General features: G+C 45.3%; 3 protein-coding genes across 8 annotated transcripts; 2 read left to right on the plus strand and 1 right to left on the minus strand.

The window, feature by feature from the left end:
* Positions 1-1,371: 1,371 nt before the first annotated feature.
* On the minus strand, positions 1,372-19,457 carry LOC135370910 (GMP synthase [glutamine-hydrolyzing]-like). Of its 2 annotated transcripts, none has more exons than XM_064604821.1 (13): positions 19,349-19,457; positions 10,834-11,042; positions 10,047-10,161; positions 9,821-9,918; positions 9,601-9,704; positions 9,315-9,508; positions 8,312-8,626; positions 7,178-7,457; positions 6,387-6,502; positions 5,752-5,877; positions 5,340-5,458; positions 3,432-3,735; positions 1,372-2,142 (listed from the first exon to the last, which is right to left on the minus strand). In XM_064604821.1, exons 1-13 carry the CDS (start codon positions 19,433-19,435, stop codon positions 2,041-2,043), a joined length of 2,169 nt encoding a protein of 722 aa, XP_064460891.1. In that variant the 5' UTR covers positions 19,436-19,457; the 3' UTR covers positions 1,372-2,040. The 2 variants fall into 2 exon arrangements, with proteins under 2 accessions (XP_064460891.1, XP_064460892.1); XM_064604822.1 differs by lacking the exon at positions 19,349-19,457 and adding an exon at positions 11,971-12,077.
* Positions 10,621-16,974, plus strand: LOC135370912 (nicotinate-nucleotide pyrophosphorylase [carboxylating]-like). Of its 5 annotated transcripts, none has more exons than XM_064604826.1 (7): positions 10,621-10,706; positions 13,230-13,273; positions 15,262-15,400; positions 15,463-15,723; positions 16,171-16,452; positions 16,525-16,656; positions 16,723-16,974. In XM_064604826.1, exons 1-7 carry the CDS (start codon positions 10,674-10,676, stop codon positions 16,924-16,926), a joined length of 1,095 nt encoding a protein of 364 aa, XP_064460896.1. In that variant the 5' UTR covers positions 10,621-10,673; the 3' UTR covers positions 16,927-16,974. The 5 variants fall into 5 exon arrangements, with proteins under 5 accessions (XP_064460896.1, XP_064460897.1, XP_064460898.1 ...); XM_064604827.1 differs by having other exon boundaries at positions 10,624-10,706; positions 13,230-13,274; positions 15,264-15,365; XM_064604824.1 differs by lacking the exon at positions 10,621-10,706 and adding an exon at positions 12,950-13,157.
* Positions 19,297-22,281, plus strand: LOC135370911 (zinc finger protein 883-like). Its single transcript, XM_064604823.1, has 2 exons — positions 19,297-19,421; positions 20,258-22,281. Exon 2 carries the CDS (start codon positions 20,284-20,286, stop codon positions 22,171-22,173), a length of 1,890 nt encoding a protein of 629 aa, XP_064460893.1. The 5' UTR covers positions 19,297-19,421; positions 20,258-20,283; the 3' UTR covers positions 22,174-22,281.
* The last annotated feature ends 778 nt before the right edge of the window (positions 22,282-23,059 follow it).

Here is a 23,059-nt window from a genome sequence, read left to right on the forward strand (position 1 = left end):
AAGGATGGCAAGACGCAGGAAGTTTTCCAGGATTTTCATTTGCGCTAACACGGAATTTAAAAAATAGGGATGTTATATCCATATCTGCTGCTTTTCTGGCTTTATTTATTTATTCTTTCTCCTTTCTTTTTCTATGGTAGGTATTTTTGGGGGTGTTCCAGGATCTTTGCGGAGGGCAATTTGGGGGAGGGGGCTCAATTTTTCCCGAAGTACTTCGACTTTACTACGGTAGTGCCCCTAGGCCTAGTGCACCACAGGAGTGCGGAAACAGCCAGAAGCTTCCTCTGGTTGAAGTTCACTGTGGTTCAACAACACTAGAAATGAATTTAATCGATGCACAAAATATACGTGCATTATTCCTGCGAATTAGACAGAAAACACCAAACGATGTTGATAAAAAAAAACAGAAAAAGAAACACGATATTTTTGTAACTTCTGCTCTATCGATAACCCTAAAAGTACTTCAGCATTGTTGATTGTAAAAAAAAGTTAGAGACCAGCTAATTTTGAATGTATTATGAAACTACTCGTCCAGCCGAGCAATTGTAATGGAAGAATACACGAAATAAATGTTTTAAGAAGCGATAAAAACTTTTAAACTCACTTGTCATGGTTCGTGGGCACCAGGAGAGCGGTAGGCGCAGTCTGCGATGGAACACGAGTGTCGTCTGCGTTGTACCGGTGTGCGTCTTTCCTGTCGTCTGCGACAGGCTGGATCCGCAACACTCCGACAAATTCCTCATGGATGGATACTAAAGCTCTTATTTATGTCTATCCCAGAATATAACTTTTATTTTATACTAGTCTGGCCGAACAAGACATTGATTGGTCATGTCGAGGCTGCGCGAAACCGAAACCATACGATAACTGTTACACAATATCTTCCTTGCTACCAGGCACAAAGTGCGAGAGAAACGCGAGCGTTTTGAGGTAAAAAAAAAAACAAAAAACGGCTATTTTAGGATAGAGTTGTAGGATAGATAGATAACCTTTATGTACGCATGGGCGAATGAATCGACCTTGAAACCAAGCAACGTTGCTTGCGAGCCGAGAGCTCACGCGGTGCGTTTTTCTTTTTCGCGCAACCGCTGCGATACGGTCCCCACATTTAGAAATCACCTCCATTCTCGCATATTCAGTTGCCACAGATTTATTTATTGTGGATCCTGTGCTGTGGGGCTCGTGGGCCTGGCAGAACACTACATCCCCCACATTACTTAATGTAATATCTACAGTCTTTGCTATCCCAAGGGTTACCTCTGGAATGGTCTCAAACTACAGACAATTTACTCCTCTACCAACCATTAACCAAACCACAACAGTTGGGTGCCACAGTCATACATGAGAAACAACACTTTAGTGCATTACAAATGTGCTTCTTCAATACCATTTATTTTAGAAATTGATGGCCCATACACAATTATGTACAGGTGTTTGTTACACCCAACAAGCCATACAGAAGGAGCAAGATGAACGATGATAATTTTGTAAAAAGTAAAGGAAAGGAAAACAAGTATCCCAAACTAAAATGCAACAGTTCCTTTAATCTGGCCACCTGTTTACATCACTCCAGCTAATTTCACCCTTGCATAGAACTCACTGAAATGTCTCCGGGAATAAAACCTCACGTAATGCCACAGATGGCCATCTGGAACGAAGTAACAGCGGGGAGGGGGAAAAAAATAAAATAAAAATAACTGCCTAACGCTAGTCACATGACAAAATCTCTCTCGTTGCTGCTGTAATAGCTGTGCCACCTCAGATGGAAAATTAGCAAAGCAATGTTGCCAGATACTTTTTTTTTTTCAGTGCTCCAGCAGGCATACAGCAATAATTTTTCAAAATACAAGAGCAGAAATAACTTTTGCGGATGCTGGAACAAACATTTTCCTAGTTGCGTTTGCTTACCAAAGAAAAATTTCTACAAACGGGGCCTATAAACATGACACGTAAGGAACCAGGCATTATTTCTGTGCGCTGATCTGATAAAAGGTGGCACAGCCCTTTCCATGTGCTTTTGTTTATGAACACTAACAGGCTTTACTCCCACTCTGTTGTTCCAGGTGGCTTGGGGGTAAGGTCATAGAGGACGCGGGAAATTCCGTGTACTGCTTGGACTTCGTTCACCATCTTCTTGATTACCTGGAAAATTTTTTAAGACATTGAACACAAAAGTAACATGCAAGCAAGCTGGTACACACTTGGTACTGGCAACACAATCCCAGGTTTGAGGAAAAGATAGCGGGCAGAACGGAGAAACAAACGGCACAAGACACGACTCTGTGTATCCAAGTGGACAGAACACAGAAAGAAACAGGGCAAGACAAGACAGTGAGACAAGACAAGACTCAGTTTGTCCTGCCTTGTGCTATTTGTTTCTGTGTTCTGTCGACTTGCCCATTGAGAAAAAAAAAAAGGAGGGATGAGCCAATCGAATCTTAGGCAGGGTTTCGAGATTCTGGAATCCAAATCCCAGTGCCCAAAACGGCAAATGGAATCTTTCAAATCCACCAACCACGTTTATTTGTTTCTTTTTAAAACTGGCGCCTCTGGAGTCCATCGAAAGCCTGATTGGTCGACAGGGCCGGGCACGCCAAAATCGCAGCATAAAGCTCAGACATTACAAGTTTAAAAGTAACACAGTTTTACTTTTGATTGTTTCTTAGTTTTATGGAAAGAATGCAGACTCGAAAGTTTATGGATCTCCTGTAGTCAATGAACAACATATTAAATAAACTCCATTTAAGACGTAGTACATGGGTATGTTTTCTCCTGAAAGTGAACTATTATTTAATTTATATCAAATTCTGCATCAAAGCACTTTTCAGTAGAATACTTTAAAAGCGATAAACCCCCCTTGCCGGGAAACAAGTCAAAGGACGACACAACACACAAGCACAGACTGACGAACAAGGATTTATTATTGTCAAACCTGCTACTTATATATCCTGAACCAACAACGCCCTCTTCCGCAAGGTTCCCTATCACACCCTCAGCCTGTCTAGTGGCTTTATCTTTATCAGAAGCAGGAGACTTATCTTGCGTCCTTCCAAAAACTTCTCGACTGGAGCAGTTAGCAGCACTGAAGGCACACTCACGCACGTGAGGAACCTTGCGGAAGAGGGCGTTGTTGGTTCAGGACATATAAGTAGCAGGTTTGACGATAATAAATCCTTGTTCGTCAGCCTGTGCTTGTGTGTTGCGTCGTCCTTTGACTTGTTTCCCGGCACGGGGGTTTTATCGCTTTTAAAGTATGCTACACCGAACAGCTTAATTTTTAACCGTTTTCAGTTGAAGTTTTTTTCCCTAGGTTTTTCAACTCTTTTTTAGGAAGGATTCGACAGATTCAAGATGCAAATATCTGAATTTGTCCCATCTCATTAAAAAAAGAAGAAAAAGGCATCGTTTACATAAAAATGACAATCGCGTACCTCAAGAGGAAGATGCTTGTTGGGCGTAGCAGGTATACCGGTCATGAAGTCTTCCGTAATAAACGTACGTATGACGATGGAGTGTTGGCAGGACGGCTGACGGCTCACTACGTCACGGTCGAAGTGCAGTGGAAGGAGAATGACGGGCATCTGGGAGAGCACCGTACTGTAGCCCGACGCACGCAGGACAGATTGTGCCACGTGGTCGCATTCTCGTAGTGTGCTCAGCACACGTGGGGTTAAATACGTGGGTGTGATGTCTTGAACGGGGAAGGCCACGGGCCCACCAAACACGTAACACACCCTGAAAAGAGAGAGAAGTTAAATGTTAGCCAATCATATCAAAGCATTTCATATACAGGGTGTTTCACCTAGAGTGATATAAAAACGTTTAACTGGCGACGGACTCGCCGGGGAATTGTTGGATTTTTATTTGGATTGGAAGCCACCATCTAGGAAGGCTTTGAAGAATTTTTAATTCAGGGAAATTTATTTTTTTCAGTCAAACTTCGAAAATTGCCAAGCGAACCCCACATTTTTTTTTACAGAAATATGAAATTCTCCACGGATAACCACAGACACAACAAAAAGTATGCACAGAATAGCAACAGAAATAGTCGGAAAAAATTAGTAGAAGTGCTGCTTTAGCCCCACCTGCTTGACTGTCGCAAAAAAGTGCGTGCGGAAGGAAGCGCGGAAGGAAAAGCGCGTGCCTCTTGTTCTAACTTTCTTTCCCCCGGTTTAACCTTGGTGCTGGTGGGGACCGTCTTATCACAAAGAAAGCAAAACAAATCAAGGCGGGGAAACTTCCTCCACTTGCCGCACATTTGGCGCACACATTTTTGCGACAATAAAGCAGGCGGGGCACTTTACTAATTTTTTTCGACTATTTCTCTCGCTATACTGTGCATAGTTTTTGTTGTGTCTCTGGTTATCATTCGAGGACTTCAGATTTCTGTGTAAAAAAGTGAGGTTCCCTTGGCAGTTCAATTAAAAAAATAAATTTCCCTCAATTGAAAATTGTCCAAAGCCTTCCTAAATCACAGCAAAATATTCCACAGGGTAATTGCCTAAAGTCCCACAATCCACCGGCGAGTACGTCGGCAGTCATAATTTTTTTATCACTTTAGGTGAAACACCCTGTATCTATTCATATAAAAAAAAGTCTACCTGTGCCAGCACGAAAAGCTCGACAATTACTCGATACGGGAGGAACGTTGTGTTGGATACACTTCAAGTACTGAGCACTGAGCATTGAGCACTGAGCGTTACATTGTTGTAGGCATATCAAGCACTGAAGGCATTTCAACCCTGGTAGGGACTGATCATCATAGCACACAGTTATAATGCGAAATGTAAAAATCCTGAATTCAAATCAATCAAAACGCCGGTGTTGCGTAGGGCGATCAAGAGGAGACGTTGCTCCTCAAGCCAGTGGCGTAACCAGAAAAATATTTCAGGAGGGGTTCTATGGGGACACTACATGGGGGAGAAGGATTTCATCCTCGTTTCCCTCTTCCAAATGCACTACTAAGGGTACCACTTTGGGGAGTAAACCCCCTAACCCCCCCCACTACCACAAGCGCACAACACTGAAGCAGCGGTTATTGCAGAGCAGCTCACTGAAATTGCAGCCGCTTCAGCATTGCGTGCCAACAGCCATCTGGGGAGCAGCTTTGCAGCACCGTAGTCTCGACTGTTTTGAATACGAGATTCGTATGTTTTACACAAAAATGTTGCGTTATGCTGCTCAAGCACTTCAGGATTGCCTTCAGAGCATTACACGTAGAAAATGCAAGTGTACACCTGCACTGCGTAATTGCTGAACACAGCATGCTGGTACGGGTAAGATCTTATAGGTTGCCACTCTGTATACATTGAAAACACATAAAAAGAATGGTGGTTTACCTGTTGATATTATGACAGATTTTAGGGATGAGCTTGGCTAACCGTATCAGGTCCTCCCAGTTAGATGGCTCCTCGGCTGATGACAGACCAACAACATAACTGTACGTCCTACGGTCACCCTGCGGTATTCACATACACCCCGCTCATTCACAAGCACATTGCAATCAATGTGCTCACATACTACACAAACTGTAGCTACAGTGAAACCAGAGAACTTGCCTGAACTCAAGGATTTTTTTTTCAGCACTCCCCTAACAACCCCCCCCCCCCCCCCAAAAAAAAACATAGCCAGAAAGGCCAAGAAGGCCAGCAGATATAGGTGTCAAGATGTTATGGCATAAATTTGTCAAACCATGTTTACTACAATTATCAAAGCGCACTAATTACTATAATATGCATATTTGTAGCCTACCTGAACACCGACACTCTTAATTGGTAGCAGTGTTGACGTAAGTCGATATTCCTGAGAAACTTTAGTAAGAAAATCACACTCTTCATCCGTTGTGCCGTTCTGTACCCTGTTGATAAGGGAATGCTTCTGTGGAAGGAGATAATAGCGCTGCGATATAATACATGTTTGAAAGCGATACATCAGGAATAGAAACAAAAATTTTAATACAGTAGACTTCCATCAATTTGGCCTCGCTTGATTCAACTGCTGTCAAGCATCCTTGAGAGCACCCCACACACCTTTATAGATAAAAGGGTCTCACAGATGCTTAGTAGTAATAATTTTAAACTGCAAGTAAAATGAAAAAAAAAAGCATGTCGGCATATTCCGGAGTATGCTATGAGATTTGTGAGGAGCTGAAATGCAAACGGTTGCATACAAGACTGGTGGCTAATCCTGGCAAATAAATGTTACCTAAATTGTTTTCCTGCAATTTCTCTAATTCAATCCTTGGAGAATTCAACCAACTTCATGATCCCCGTAAGGTTTGAATAAACAGAGGTCACAGAGAGGTCGCAGAGGTCTACAGTACTGTGAACAGCAACTCAAGGGTAACCCCAAGCACCACAGAGTACTTAAGATATTTTCAAACTAACCTTGTTCAGAGCATTGGCATAATCGATTATGATCCTGACCATGACGCTCGTTTCAGAAAAGTCCTTTTCCATGTATGGTTCTTCACCACATAGAACACGGACAGCAAGACCAGGACCTGAAAGCATAATTATCCATTTTAGTATCAGGAAACACAATAATGTGTCATCGCACACAGTATGTAGTCATGTAAGGTTAACATCCAAGCTGCCATATGAAAACACGTCAATAGGCTCATTAGAGTGAAAAATACCATATTCCTCGAGTTATTATAACAATATCTCCTGAGTGTCAAACAAGCAGCATTTCTGCAGTACATAGGACTATGCATTACAAACTCCCCGAAAAATACAGAGGCTCCCCAGGATGCTTGAGGAGCGTTTTCTCAACCTGTGTGTGCAGCCCAGACTGATGCAAAGAGTACTGAAGCCCGTGTGCAACTACGGCTTTGTGCTTCAGGGGGATCGAGCATCATCACTTCTGGTAAGACCTCAAAAAACCGGGAACCAAACTCGCAAAAATGCAGATTCAGTCACCCAACAAGCATTGGAAAATACTAAATACTTTGCATTCAGCAGTGTCGTTCAGCACCTTGTATTCATGTGAAATGTGAGAAGCTTTTTTTTAACACAAAAATCTGCTGTTTCAAGCAATATAAATCAGATTTTACATATTTTACAGCTCAAGGAATAAAACCAGATTTTTACTCCCCCAGACTTCGAAAAAGAATAAAATCTAAAAACACAAGGGACCACAAATGTACAATAGAGGGGTGCAAAGCGCTTGTTCTCACCTGGGAAGGGGTGCCGCTGAACTAGTTCCACTGGCAAGCCAAGGTCCCTGCCGAGAATCCGCACTTCGTCCTTGTGGAAGTCCTTCAAGGGTTCCACCACTCGGCCTTTTTCTCGAAGAGCACGTACGAGGTCAGTGTCATTGTGGTGAGTCTTGATGGCATCTGCTGCTCCACTAGCCAAGTGAGAAGCACTCTCAATTAAGTCAGGACGTAAAGTTCCCTGACCGAGATATACGTCTTCAGGATTCAAGTGCAGTTCCCCTATTACTTCGTTAGCAACCTGGAAAGTGTATGAGATGGTGTAAAGGTCTAAGTAAAGTGCAATGAACTCTTGACTGCTACAGCTCTGGCAGTCAGACACATGAGGAATGCATAGGGTTCTTCGTTTTCGGACTAAACTCGATTTTTCACGATAGTTCCTCCCCGGTCAAGTTTTCAAGAATACGGGTAAAACCAGATTATCTATCCAAAATCCTTGCGGTCCTTCAACTTGTCGTTCTAGGTAAACCATCGGAAAAGTGAATCATAATATCAGCAGAGAGAGCTATTTGTGACAACCTATTTGTCCTCGTTTTATAATCCCCTCCTACAGGAGAAAAAAGACTAGCTTTTGTGGAGCTCCGACAAGTGTTTGAATACTGCGGTCATTCACTGGCCCAGTTCCGAGTGGAAATATAAAGATACTTCTTTCTCGTCCCAACGTTACAGCATTACAGCAGTGGCTTGTTTCATATGCCTTTCTTTTCACCTGAAAATTCCCCGATGACATATCAAACAGACATGGTAGCGCCCGCAGCGCCAGAGTTCTCGTGTGTAAACAGCACCTGATTTTTGCCCCCCTCCCCCCTCCCCCGAATTCGAAAAATCATAAAACCCGAAAATAAAGAACCCTAGGAACATATCGGCTCACTGCAGCAATAGACGCGGACAAGGAGTTAGAACATGGAAGAGACAAACCACCTGCAGACTCTCAACTAGGAGAAGTTAATGTTGAGAGTCTGCAGGTGGTTTGTCTCTTCCATGTTCTAACTCCTTGTCCGCGTCTATTGCTGCAGTGAGCCGATATGAACTTGTACCAACTACCCCGCTTTGTCCCTCTTGTGAACCCTAGGAATGCATGCCGAAGGAGCTGACCCTCATGAACGTGTCCCCGATGATCTTGCGCTTCTCCTCGGGGTGGGCTGTCTGACAGAGCATGCGTGTTGTTCGTTTGCGCTGCGGCTCCCTAGGGTCGACGGGCACTGTGGTCGTGCCATTGTAGAACTGGTGTGAGGCATCCACCACCTTGAGCTTCAGCCCCTGATGCCTCAGTGACTTCTCCACCTGCACACTTTCTTCTTTCCGCATGAAGCCATTGTCTATATGAAGAGCAATAACTTGGTCTTCGTTCAAAGCCTTGTGCAGAAGGGCAGCGCAGACTGTGGAGTCTACACCACCGCTCACCAGCATCTGAAATCGTTAATAAATCAAATCAACAAATAAAAAAAAACTGTGAAGAAGAAACATGTAATAGTCACCAACGTCGCTAATAAATGATGTTAAAGAAGAGACCATGGAGCCCGTTTGTCCGAAAACAAAAGCAAGTACCAGTTTTAAACAAATTCCACCAGCGATTCATTTGAAATTCGTTAACTCGCAGAGGTTCTGTCCTCTACGTTACTTGTCTAGTCTCTGTCTGTGTCTTTTGGCTGCATCTCAAAGTCAGCATATCAAGCATACTACTGAAAAATTTGGGTATGTGAACTGGCATATTAAGCTCCATATATTCTAGAAAGCTTTCCATAAGCCAAAAAAGAACACTGCTCCACTGGGCATTGAACAGGCAAACTGCATTTTTTCTACATCTATCTACATGTCTGCTAATCAACAGATGGGCTAATCGCTTAGCAAGTAAGAAAGGTAACACCACTGCCTTAAAAAAAAAAAGAAACAGTGAGGCGCATGACTCGAACCCATGAGCCTCTGCCACGGCTTCTCTCAAGACTCTGATGTGGCAGTGAATCAGTTAGTGAACAGAGAGTAAGTAGATCTATTACACTACTTTCCATTAGACTAATTTTCATTCCATTATTTCGTACAATTTTTGTGTAACATTTCTCATGGATAAATAGCGTGCATACGCTTCAATTCTACTCACCAAAACTTTGCTGCTTCCAACAACGCTTCTGATATAGTCTACGCACTCAACTTCTCTGCTTTGAAGGGTGAAGTTTCCAGTGAGCCCAGCAATGTCGTATAAAAAGTTTGTGAACATGGCTTTTCCCTTCGGTGTTAGGTCAACCTCAGGGTGGAACTGCACTCCGTACAGCTTCATCTTTTCGTTACCAATGGCTGAAAATGGATTGGATTGGATGGATTGGATCAGATTAACAGGGATTGGTTACTTCTGTGAATTTTGTTACTTTGAGCAGCTTCGCACATACCTGCTACAGTGTTGCCTGACGTAGCAATGACCTTAAACTGCTCCGCAGCTTTGTCAACGCTGTCGCCGTGAGTGAGCAGTGCTTCCTCCTCTCGTTCCAAACCCCTGAAGTCAATACCATGGTCAATGATACAGTGCAATGCTGCTAATATGCCACATAAAGAAAACAAATGAACGAGGATATGAACCATAAAACAAAGATAAAAAGAGACAATGCTTACTTGAATAATGGACACTTCTGGTCCAACAGGATCTTGAACTGACCATCTTCCCTAGAATCCTTCTGGGTTATAGTGCCGCCAAACTCACGGTTGATCATCTAGATACAAAAATTTGCCCTGCCATGTTACGAAAATATGTATGACCCATACATGGGCACATAATAGCCACGTTTCTTTGTAAGGTGAGCCCTATGATACAACATTCAATGCATAAGTAAGAGCTTGCCTGCATGCCGTAACATATACCCAGGACAGGCAGGCCACACTGGAAGATTTCAGGGTCATACTTTGGGGCATCAGGGGCATACACTGAGCCAGGACCACCCGATATGACAATTGCCCTGAAAATAAAAGCACACTCATGCTTCAGCTACTTTGTGTCCCAAGAAGCAAAGTTACCTCTACATAGCTTGAAGAGAGACACACTATTTCTTACATCTGTGACAACACATGTATTCACACGCGTCACTACACAACCAACCCAACTGTGCTAGTCGAGTGGGTGTGACATGTGAATGCTATGTACTAAACTGGACTACATGTTACTAGCAGCAGGCATCTGCTGCAGTGGAATTGGTTTTCAACCTGAAATTATGACATGCTGAATATGCCATTCTGTATCAAAATAAAACAGAAATAATAGGAAAGATACGCAAGAAAAACAAATAGTGCTAGTGCTTTATTACATCCCTTATCATTTACAACATAGTAACTGCAACTAAAACACGCAGCGCAAGCCAGTGGGGACTTTGAAGAGCGTCTTGATAAGAGTGAGGTCACTCTCGCTTGCCTCCTACAAATTTTATTATTTTTCTTTCTTTCTTCTACTTTTCTTTGCCTTTTTCTGCTATGTATGAGTACACTTCCAGCAAGATTTGACCATAAGGTAAGAGTGTTCGCATTTATATTTACAAAATATGACTTTTTGCAAACATGCTTCAAGCAACTACTTTGAGCAATTGTGCTGGCTTTCCATCACCAACTAAAAAGGGATGAACAGCATATGTACATACTTGTAACCTTGAGCTACCAATGACTTTGCCGGAGTGGAAAGTGGAAGCATCACGGATTCCACACAAAGTTCACGAATGCGCCTGTCGATGACTTTGCCATACTGGGCGCCGGCATCCAGGATGGCCACCCTCTCACTGTGCAGCATTCCGTTGATGTGACCCTCTGGTTGACCTGTGTCATGCATTACGCGTTTGCTCCCGCAGCAACACTGGAACAGTAAAAAAAGGCAATCCGCAGTTGTTGCATTACATTTCACACATCAAGGTTTTGAGAGCAGATGAAAACCAACAACTCCAACACACCGAACACAATTCGTTTTGCTTTCTTTAAAATGCTATCGAATCTAATTTTCCTGTGACAATGTGGGAGCAATTTTCTGCCCAGAACATACTGTAATATATCTGCTGTGGAATAGCGAACGGCATAAAAGCATTGTGCACGTTAACTGTTATACTGAAGATCGCGCCGGAATTTTATCCACAGAGCAGATCAAATCAGCTGATACATATCACACGATGAAAAACAAGATATTCATCTACGCTGTGAGGCACTTGAACGTTGTGTGTTGTATACCAAATGAATTATTGCATTATGTAATAAATGTTGGCACCTCATTCAACAGACACACTTAAAGTCACTTGGTTGATTAACCAAAGAATATCTACAAACCTCTACACTCTTGGTAAGGTTTGATTTTGAAGAAAACAAAAATGTGTCGGATGCCTTTAAATTCCGTGTATGTGCGACAAAAGGCTGGCGTAGCATATTTCGCAGAAAACTACATTATCGGTACAATTTTGTAGGGCCGGTTATCACTTGTATGTACATCGATGTGGACCAGATGCAAAAAGAGTGATTTGTCAACACTGTTCACTACCTAGCCGTCAAATAATTCGTCCGTTCAGTCCTGCAGCATGTGGTACTGGCGCCTGATGACATTTTTTTGCGATATATTACGCGTTTCTTCCCATTTCACAAGTTTTTGCAAAATGAATCGTGCAAAAGCGCAGTAAGAGCCTGACCTCAAGTGGCTATGGAAATTATCGTGGTCGGCCCTGCTCGATAGCTGAAACTGTGGCAGCCAGCAAATGCTTAACTGCAGCTCTCCGTACAAGAAGGGTAGATCGTCCACTTACCGTTAGCAGAGAGATTTTGTCAAGTAACAAGAACGGGACAGTAATCACTACTGTTCCGGATAGATAAAAGCGCGTGCGCAGATCTATGTGCCCCTTGCGGCAATTGAGGGAAGCGCAGAGATTGCGAAATTATTGCTACGGTTCCAGTTACATAATATCTCCACTCGGACGTCACAGACAACGTCGTTACTAAGGCCGTTACCTAATGGGCTCTTAACAAAATCGAAATCTACTGCAAGCAAAATACACGGGACTTCTGTGTTATGGCACAGTGTGCGTTCAGATTTTTGATGAAACGTTATTAATTCATCCACCCTGCCGTTTGTATTCGGTAGTTATTGATTCTTAACAATTGTATGCATTTATTATAGCGCCATCCTATCCTCATTGGCAGATGACAAGGGTGTTCTGCTCCACGTCCTATTGTGGAGGATCAAGGTTCAAAGAGCGGGACGGTTGTACGCACATAATATGAGCAAGGCGTCTAAGAGAAACCCCAGACACTCTATCAGTGTTTAATCATGAGGCCACGACAGATAACGCAATCTGTCAAGGAGATTATATCCGCTGCACGTGACACGTACCGCCTCGTGCCAACCCTCGTAGAGTGTCACCTGATTCTGGGAGGGAAAAAAGCAGTCAATGTTTTTTTGTTTTGTTTTTTTTAATCGATGTCACAAGCTCTTCACTACACTTTGCGGTCACATCTTGCACCGCAATGAGGCACCAATTATTTGATATCTTCATTTGAGCATGAGCCTTCCAATGACCGGTCAGCAAAACTCCCGCTTATCTCGAGGGGAGCTAGTAGACAAGAAGGTGTCCTTCGGATCTTGGTAGATTGCCACATGCTCTAGACAGAATTACCTAGATAACAGCCAGACCTACATCACGTGACAGGAGAGGAGACATCGGACGAGACGGAAGGCACACAACCCTGTCCACATATTTGCGCAGAGGGTCAAGCCGAAAGCGAACGCTTCTCCTTGCCATAGGAAAGAGAGGGATCGGGGATTGAATAACATGAACACAACGCCCGTTGCATGTGCGACAGATATGATATTTCATTATGGTATAATATAACCGTTTGTTCACTGTGATCATAGACAATCGAAATGTATAAAGACATTCCAACACTCCCCGGGCTCTCATATTTCTGCATTGCTGACAGCAGCCGCAAGCGGAAGGTAGAGGGACACAATATTGACGTATCACACATGACGAAGCTTTGTAACCCTTGTTCCTACGCTCCCTTTTAGAGTGGACGCCTTGACGGTGGTGGCACTGTCAGTTCTACTAACAAGGTAAGACACTCGAAGACAGACGACCGCCCAGACTTCGCCTGACTTATCGGAATTTATTTTTTTGCCGTTCGTGAGCGATGGCAAACTGTGTATTTCCTTGTGTGACGTAAAATGATCACAATAATTTTGAACTGTTAAACATACTCAATTCTGTGGGCACCTTGTGAACAACAGAAATTGCAACTGCGTGTGCTATCTGTCTCCATCATGCCAACTCAACTGTATTTGTCAGAATGTATACTTCTCACAACCTCGTTAGGGTCCATGACCAACTATATTCAAAAGCGTGCAACCCCAAATTTATTAACTACCTTCTAACTCAGAATCATCATATTTAGCCGTATCTCATGTATAATATACCAAGGTCACATAATATACAACCAGGGCTTCAACAGACTGGAAGCGTGCCCACGATAACGCGCGGTTTTCGAAATTACGATAAGTCAATCGTGCTATTCTATTGAAGTGGCTGACGTCACTTTTGTGGACTTTGCTTTTACAGCACTGTTTATCGTATCATTTTCGCAGAGTGCGTCTAATCTACTAAAACTCCATCGTGAGCTGCACACCCTGCGTACATATAGCAGACGACAACTCTGTCGTCTGCTACGAAATATCTTGGTGGCAACGCCGAGGGACATTCCCCAAGCTTAGAAAATCACAGAGACATGACGTTAGCGCTGGCGCTCACGTGACAGCAAAAAGCTATGACGTTTTACGCATCTTCCGCTGGAGTATTCTGCGGAATATCGCTCGCATGAATACAGGGTAGATACATATCTTCCGCTTCGAAAAGGACGATGAGAATGAGCTGCCTCGTTTCTACTTTAGCCGGGGCCTTCCTCAATCTAGTTAGTAGAAAACATTGCCTCGACTGGTTTACGATGCGAAAAATTCGCTAGCCTGTGTCGCTTGAACCACGTGGGTCCACCCACGGTCTGATCCACCGTTCGGTGGTGGTGTTGTGTGAGGCCCCTTCAGGGGACTGCGAAAGAGACACCATATATTACGCACCGAGTTTGTGTACATGCCGAGACCCACCATACGCCAGGGTGAAATCGGATCGAAGTGGAAGATGGTCTCTGCTTCGTGTTTTGTTTAGTCTGGCGTTCTGTTCCTTCCTCCTCTCTCTCCCTCCTTGTGAGAGTATATGGTTGTGTATATCGAATAAAGTCAGAGTGTGTTTCTCACCTTCATATACCGAACAGACGTATAGTTGTGTTTCTTTATCCGGGCTATACTAACGCAACGAATGGAACCAGCATTCCGTAACAGGTGTCAGGTCAGCACCTTCGCGTTACCGTTACATTTGGCTTGTTTCAGGAACTTTACTGGCACCCAAACGTGTGGTAAAATGCCGAAGCGGCTTCCTGTCTTTGTCTCAAACGTCTCAAACCCAAGCGCGACTTCCTCTGGGATGGTTGTTGTCGCAAAATTGCGGAAACCGACGCTAGAATAAAGAGTAAATAAAGGAGTACAGTAAAATAAATAAGCAAAAGAGAGATAAATAGTGAAGTAAACGTTGTTGCGTTTTCGTTTTCCTCGCTTCATACTGATTCCGAAACTGTTCGCCGTCCGCGAAAACGGGACATCTTCAGAGATCTTAAAACAGACACATATTGTAAAGTAGTTGTAAAGAGTTTCTAACGAGAGGGGGGGGGGGTTCTTTTTCGATGCGTGTTGAAGGGGAGGGTAGAGGGGTAACCTACCTAATGCTTTGGGGGGGGGCGTACGCACAACCGCCCCCTCCCCCATTGGATCCGTCGCTGGCTACGATAGATAATGGAAGTGAGACAGGAGTAATTTTTCGTTGTTCATTAGACGTCCCTTGGATAAGACGCACAACAGTGTGCGCTGCGTTAGCCCTGTATATAAGATAGCCTCCCTTCAAACACGTATGACAGATAAGGAACAGACTGGAATCGATTTCCTGCACCAAAAACGGAAGCGTTCACAGGAAGTCAACAATAAAACGCCCCTTTTCTCCAGCTCCCGGGGGCACCAACCTCACAGAACGTCAGTCAACTTCTCAAGCAGACGACAACGTCAGGCGTTCTCGAAAATCCCTCAGTTTCCGAAGCAGACGACAAGGTAAGGCGTTCTTTAAAATCCCAAAGGAAGCTAGGGTAAGTCCGTCGAGTAGGACGACCTTCTCCATTTCACAATTTGTATCGAACAGTGATTACAGGTTCCGATGACGGAGTCGTTGTTAAACCCCGTGATCCTAGAGGAACTCGCACGGACATGGCTGAAAGAGGACCATCCAAGTATGGACGTCGGCTCGATGGTGGTCGGCGACGTGGACGTGACAGCTGACCTTTGGTGCAAAAGCCCGGGTGTTCTGGCGGGGGTTCCTTTCGCCAACACGGTCTTCTCGCTCCTGGAGTGCGAAGTGAAGTGGTTGCGAAATGAAGGTGAATGGCTGCACCCCGTCGTCAAAGTCGCCGAGGTAAGTGACGTAAGATGTGCTACCTGAAAGGGGAAAATTGCCGTATCGTGTTGGTGTGCCGTATGGCAGTGGAGCACAAGGTCAGCTGTGGTGGGACCAGCCGCCTAAGAAATTTGCTCTGATCGGATTTGGGCTTGTCACATGAACAATTTCATTGTCGAAACAACCAATCCAGTCATTGCTAGTTTCTACGTGGGAGTGGACCGCACCAGTGAAATGCGTTTGTCGCTTTGCTCGTTTTCGTGTCGTACCCATGCATGAACTCTGCCGCAGCCTTGCCAAGTTTACGGCCAGATATGACGCAATCTCATTCTCACGTCAGCCACTCCAGCTGGAAGAATATCCGCCAGAACATATATTTAAATTTTACGAAATACTGACAGATACAGGTACAAAATACAGGTTCACTGTGCACATCTTGCATGTCCGTTGATCTAAATTGTGCAGGTAACCGGTCAAGCTCGCAGAGTCCTCCTGGCAGAGCGCGTGGTGCTGAACACTCTGGCCCGTGCCAGCGGCGTGGCATCTTCAGCACGGCGAATGCGAGAAATTCTCAACGAAATCCACTGGGACGGCGTCCTGGCTGGAACCCGCAAAACAACTCCTGGTTTTCGACTTGTGGAGAAGTACGCTCTTCTGGTCGGTGGCGCTGATACTCATCGCTACGACATGACATCCCTCATCATGCTGAAAGACAACCATCTAGCTGCAACAGGCTCCGTCGAGAAAGTACGTATACAGTTTCCTCCATTTTTGACATCATCCTGCGGCTCATGACGTCCATGTCTTTTCTATGCGCAGGCTGTACGAATCAGCAAGAAGATGGGAGGCTTCACCAAGAAGGTGGAAGTCGAATGTAGTTCCGTCGAGGAAGCTCAAATGGCTGCCAGGGCCGGATGTGATGTCATCATGCTGGATAATTTTCAGCCGAAAGTAAGTTTCTTTACAAACACCGATTGCTAACGAATCGAGCTACTGCCAACGTCTGTCTTCTTCCAGGATCTTGCAGCGACGAGCCACAAGCTGAAGACCGAGTTCCCTAACGTTCTCATCGAGGCTTCAGGAGGAATCACGGCGTCAAACCTCACCGAGTATGCAATCGCTGACGTCGACATTGTTTCTTCCAGCTGCCTGGTTCAGGGCTACGGTACCGTAGACCTCTCCCTCAAAGTTCAGCTGCCAAAGAAGGGGGAAGAGTGTTGATTCCCTCCAACCTACGACTATACCACCATATAAATCACTCGTTCCGTGCTTGTGTGTTCAATCTCCATTTTGTCTTCGTCCTGAGCAACGTATCTGAACATCGACCTACTAGATTATAACGACTATGTCATAGGCACCCCTTCCCAGCGCCGCACTGTGAAGCTAACTACTCATCGGCCCCGTTATTGCTTCCTTAATTTCTACAGTACTACTTCAGCTTACCTTAGTGTTTTTGTACAAGCGGTGGATGTCCCACGGGAGGTGCTTCTTTCTGAAGTTCATTACCATCATCATTCTACGCGTTTTCATAGGAGCTGTTGCTGTCGTCTGCTACGGTAGTCGTACGTCCGCTTCTGCGCGTTCAAAATTCAAATTTCCATTGTCCAATCATGATGTAGATCCCGCGGCCCGATGAGTAGCACCCGTAGCGGATCGTGCGGACGGGCTCCTCATATGGGTTGCCGATTATGACATCGTTATAATCTAGTAGGTCGTAGATCTAAGCCAGCAAGCCACTTGGTTGCGACTACACGAGTCCTTGCTATTCGACATTCTACTAATTTTGCATGCTATCGTCTTATTCCCCAGGGCTATGTCCTTTCATTGACAGTCTGAAACCAGTGCAGCAGCACACTCGTTTCAGCTTTGACCCGAGTAGTAACGACCGTGTAGGAGCCATCTGGCCCTTTTAGACGTAGACTTCTACAGACAGTACAACATAGTAGCGCATGGGTGCTCCTTGTAGGCAGGGGCGGATCTAGGATTTTCCCGGGGGGTCCGCTGTGGACAAGTGCCACGTGCATGCTGGGATTGGTCCACTGAACCCTATGTTCAAGTCTGGAACTGAGGGGGGTCCGGACCCCCCCCCCCCTAGATCCGCGCCTGCTTGCAGGTAAGCCTATAGCTACGAGAATGCAGAAGTGGGTATACCTATTATCCGTGAACCCGCCTCCCCTACAACTACTTTATTGCGCCCATTTACTGGATTTGGTGAAGATATAATGAGTCGCCTCAGAGTGAGGACCGAAGGCCTACATTGCCCAGAACGGTTAGCAGTGCTTTTAGGGCAGGGGTTTGGAGGAATGAATTTCACCATGGATCAAGTAATCTTTTCATAGTGAGAGAGGCCAGCTGACTTAGAGACATTGTGAGTGTGACCCTGAGAGGTCGATAAGATCGATTCGATAAGATAAGAGGTCGATAAGATCGATTCGATTCTCCTCTATAAGATCGAAATAGACGACTGAAAATAACCCTGGATAAGTCACTATGGGGCAACCTATTTGGGTTCGTAAAGTCCTCCTGGACTGCAGGAGTTATCTGCTTCGTGTTCAAAAAGTGTCGCGTCTTGCTAATGACGCCAAGATTTATAAGTGAGATCATTACAGAACGTCACAACCTGCACCGGCAATCAGCAGATTGACCTGCAGGTCGTATAACGATAAACCTTTATATATAAACATCGAGAGCATGAGCTGGAGCTCACGGGTCGAAGCGACAGTAGGTTGGCCTGCTTAATCCCTCCTCTCGCTCCTGCGCGCTAGATATATAAAGTCCGCCAAGGTGGTGGTGGTGCTAGTGAAAGGGCTCGCCGTTGTCGGCCTCAAGCCAGCCGAGATGTCGGCCAATCGCCGCAGACGATTTTGAAACCCAGGCTTTCTTTGGCTGCCAGTAGCTGCTCATGCGGCCGATGGTGGCTCGTTTCCATAGCCACGGTCGCTGCAAGCAACGCCGTGCTGGACGGACTTTGTCTCTAGATGGTGTTGGCGATGCTTGCCCTGTATTCACGTCATAGCTTTCTGTTGCCACGTAACACGAGCGTTCAGCTTCATCTCTTTCCGAACACTGCTAAATTGTGAGGAAGATACTGCGGCGCAGCCACAAAATACTTCCGTAGCAGGCGACACCATCTGTCCTGTCGTCTAGCTGCTACGGAATATCTTGTGGCTGCATCGCAGGATATTCCCCAGGATTAGCAAAGGAAGTAGAAGAAATTTCGCAAGCTCTCTTTGTCTGCACTCTACAAAAAAATAAAAAAATAAAATAAAATAAAAAATAAATGGAAGAGCACATTATGCTAGCATTTGACTCCAAACACCCTTGCAAGCCCTTCTGCTCGAAGTCGACATGAGTTATTCGTATTTAGTCGTGAGAGTCGCCAGAGAACAGGCAACTTTCGAAAAAGTAGTGTGCTTCGACATCCACGAATATCAACATACGAGCAGTATCATATGGTGCAATTCTCTGATTCGCAATGTGCGAAAGTCCAGCACATATGTGAAATCCCAATAACGCTCCGGCAGGAAACAGAAACCGCAACGAAGGTGTTGTGTCCAGTTCACAAATGGGTCAATAGATGGCAAACGTATACGTGGTCACGTGAGTGAGTACGAATGTTGTACTGAGCTAAAAGTAGGCTTACCGCGCTCTTCCCAAAGCGAACTCGTAGCTTTTGACAAAAAAGCCTTCCACGGAGGTAACAGCAGGTTGGGAAGGTAAGAATAAACATGAACGGCAACTCCAAACGCAACGACCCTGTTTTCTTTCGGCGTGGTCTGCTTATCATGCATGGCACGATGGCAATGCGTTTGCTGAGAATTGATATGCTTTGTGTTGTATCACTATTACTAACACGGAACACGGACTTCCATAGACGTTTCTTCTAGTATATAGCCAGATATTTGAATAACAAGGGGAATATCAGTCAAGCGAAATTCCCCGCAGCTGTGTGCTGTTGCAATAACAACAATAACGCCGTATCCCTGCGAATTTGTTCTACTGTTAATTTCACTGAGTTAAGTAACACAAAAGCTCATTATGCAACGCTTACGCTAAAACTCTTACGATTACCGAGTCGTACGGCAGTATCAGGGAGATATAGATTTCGTTCACAAGTCCAGAACCACAGAACTCCCCTGCCAGTTGCATCGACACTAATCCTGTCCATGGTGCTTGCTGGAAGCGGGACAATTCATTGACATCGAGTTATCATTGTGAAATCGCGAAAACTTGCGCAGTTTTGAACTATTATAGATGGCATTTTTGTTGATGTTGTTGTTACTGCTGTCTCTGCTGCCTTACAGTGTGAAAGTGTGGGCGTGAGAGCGATTGTTTAGTGATTCACGCAGTGGTCATTGATAAGCAGCCCGTGAACTACGAATTCTATGGACGGTGTTACGGGGAATGTTTCGTTATAGCCCACCTATCAACTGTTGTGGGGCACTGTAGGGTAGATTGGAGGGTTCTGTCCCTTGTATTGCCACGAGCACAATCAGTGACTAAGAAATATTGCGGGGTATGAAACAGCATTGAAAATGCTCGTATTTTGCAGCGCGTGTCTTTGAAGAGAAAGCGAATATGGAGGAACCAGAAGACGAACAAGACTACGAGAGTGTGGTCTACCAATGTGGGGCGTGCGATGAACAGTTTGCCACTCTCGAAGAAATCGAGAGGCATCACAGCGGAGAAGGGGGAAGCATTTGCCCCTACATGGTAGCAGCCGCAATTCAACCGGCCATTGATGATACAAAGTCAGAAATAGTTGTGATTTCTGAAGAAGTTGCATTTTCCGAAGACGTCGACGATCCAGAACCTTTGGTCATACAGGCATCTGGCAATGCTTGCAATTTGTGCGGCAAAACGTTCACTTCTCCCTTGCTCTTAGAAGCTCACCTGCAGTCCCACAAGGAAGTAGAACCGAAAATCTACAACTGTGAGCTCTGCAAGCAGCGGTTCTGCGATACAAGCGAGTACATGCAACACCTCGTGTCGAAGCACGCGAAGAAGGATCATTGCTGCATGATTTGCAACAAGTGGTACACGTCCCGGAGCAACTTGAAGACGCATATGATGATCCATGCGGGAAACAAACCTCACGAGTGTGACATTTGCGGGCGGCAGTTTACGGTGTCCAGCAACTTAAAAGCGCACAGGCGAATTCACACGGGGGAACGCAAGTACGTCTGCAGTGTTTGCGGCAAGGGGTTCATCACGTCGACTCACCTCAAAACCCACATGTCCGTTCACACGGGACATAAGCCTTACCAGTGCGAAATCTGCTTTAGAGAATTTGCGGTGAACAGCAACATGAAGGCGCACATGCTGACACATACGGGAGAGAAAAGGCACGAATGCAAAGTATGCGGAAAACAGTTTGCGACATCGAGCCACGTGAAGACACACCTGTTATCTCACACCGGTCAGAAAGATCACAAGTGTCCCACGTGCGGGAAATGTTTCACCGTTGCTTCCAACCTGAGGGCACACATGAAGATTCACCTGGGGCAGCGCGACCATGCGTGTGACGTTTGCGAAAAACGCTTCTATACAAACAGTGACCTACGATCTCATCGCATGATTCATACCGGCGAGAGGCCTTACCAGTGCGAGGTCTGCTCCGAGCGCTTTACAAAGATGTCCAACTTGAACTCGCACCGAGCGACGCACACCGGAGAGCGACCGCATCAGTGTGAGATATGCCAGAAGCGCTTCCGGAAGATGGTGAATCTTCGAACGCACCTCAAGTCGCACGAGCAGGATCGCGCCCATCCGTGCGCCCTCTGTGAGGAAGCATTTCCTAATATAACGCGTTTACGAGCTCATACCAAGGAATGTCACAGGGAGAGTCACGTGTGCGAAGATTGCGGCAAGAAGTTTCAGACCCTCGTTGCGCTGACTTCCCACCAGAAGGTGCACACGGACGCCTTCCCGTTCGAGTGCAACGTCTGCCAGAGGGCGTTTTCGAAGCTGGTCCACCTGACAAAGCACTACGAGGGCCACGTCACAAAGAAGAATCAATGCCCCGTCTGTGAACTTCAGTGCGGTTCGGGACACCAGCTCACCATACACATGAGGACCCACACGGGTGAACGCCCGTATTCCTGTAACATGTGTTCGAGCAAATTCACGAAGTTGGTGAATTTGAAACGGCATCATCAGGTGCATACCAAAGTGAAGTTTGAATGTCAGGTGTGTCTAAGATGCTTCATCTCCGACACGTCGTTGCAAGGACATTACCTTAACGCACACCCTGGATATGTGCCAGACACAGCAACGAATGAGATTCACATAGTCGTTAAACAGGAGCCAATGGACGTGTCAGGAGAGGAAGAAGACGAAACAGATGGTGCAGACCAGGAATACATAGCCCTAATCCACGATGGTTCCGTGATTGTTGAGGAAAGTTCACAGGGCCCTTCTTCGGGGGTCCAAGAGAGAACGGAGATTGATCAGCAGGAAAGGAGCTAGCGGACTGGTGCTGCGTGTGGCAATCAGTGTACTCCAAAGCTCAACATTACTTGCTAGTATATGTAGGCTTACAAAGAATAAATTTAATAATGTCAGGCAAACACATTATACAGGGCTCTAACTTTTGTAATTATTTTCTGTGGTATCATTTCTTCCGTCATGTTTCTGCTATAACAAACAAAGAATTAGAAGAAGTTGTCCCGTCTCTTGCAAGTTTTGTTGTGCACCGCTGTGACCCTTCTCTGCCTTGACCCATTCGTGCGAATTAACCATTTCTGGCTATCTTCCCACTTTCCTCAATCATGCACATTTCACTTTTGTCACTTCTCATTCGAACTTTTTTGGACACTGCTGCTGTTTCAGTGGCATAAGCCGCTGCCGGTCCGGCCAGTGTGCAAGGATGGCAAATTCTTTAAGTGATGTTGGTTCAATCGAGCTGCTAGACCAAGTAAAAACTAGAGATGGGACGAACCCAGAACTGTCCGAATCAAAATCCGAATCTCGAATCCGTGCCTTAGGATTCGAGGATTCGGGTGGCCCACCCCTAGTAAAAACCATGTGTACTGTGGTAAGAAATATGGGCTGTAGGAGAGGTCTGTGTGAGTGCGGTTACATTTGTTTGAACTGCGCGCTCCTCCATAGAGCGAATGCACATCCGCGTTACTCTCCACAAGGAGGCACAGTTGAGAGTAATCAGTGAACCAAAAAAAGGTATGAATGGAATGGTACGTATGGTTCTGTGTCATATGACAAAGCTCCTAAGCAGTACGTGTGCTCAGAAGTAAAGACGTTTGTCAAATACCGAGTACTCATGGTACTGATTCAAGCTCACAAGCGCGGCCACGTGACTACCGGCTACCATTAGGATCATTTAACCATTTAATTT

This window comes from Ornithodoros turicata, chromosome 10, assembly GCF_037126465.1.
Source record: "Ornithodoros turicata isolate Travis chromosome 10, ASM3712646v1, whole genome shotgun sequence".
Taxonomy (NCBI): domain Eukaryota; kingdom Metazoa; phylum Arthropoda; class Arachnida; order Ixodida; family Argasidae; genus Ornithodoros; species Ornithodoros turicata.

What these genes read in the sequence shown, in the direction of transcription:
- LOC135370912 (XM_064604824.1), top strand. Translation starts at nt 13,086, where the DNA reads ATGTATAAAGACATTCCAACACTCCCCGGGCTCTCATATTTCTGCATT. An exon ending in ACAGCAGCCGCAAGCGGAAG is followed by an intron (nt 13,158 to 13,229) that starts GTAGAGGGACAC and finishes GCTCCCTTTTAG; the next exon opens with AGTGGACGCCTTGACGGTGG. An exon ending in CAACAGGCTCCGTCGAGAAA is followed by an intron (nt 16,453 to 16,524) that starts GTACGTATACAG and finishes TTCTATGCGCAG; the next exon opens with GCTGTACGAATCAGCAAGAA.
- LOC135370910 (XM_064604821.1), bottom strand. Translation starts at nt 19,435, where the DNA reads ATGTTTATTCTTACCTTCCCAACCTGCTGTTACCTCCGTGGAAGGCTT. An exon ending in GTATATGTTACGGCATGCAG is followed by an intron (nt 9,919 to 10,046) that starts GCAAGCTCTTAC and finishes TTTTGTATCTAG; the next exon opens with ATGATCAACCGTGAGTTTGG. An exon ending in CAGAAGTGTCCATTATTCAA is followed by an intron (nt 9,705 to 9,820) that starts GTAAGCATTGTC and finishes TATTGACTTCAG; the next exon opens with GGGTTTGGAACGAGAGGAGG.
- LOC135370911 (XM_064604823.1), top strand. Translation starts at nt 20,284, where the DNA reads ATGGAGGAACCAGAAGACGAACAAGACTACGAGAGTGTGGTCTACCAA.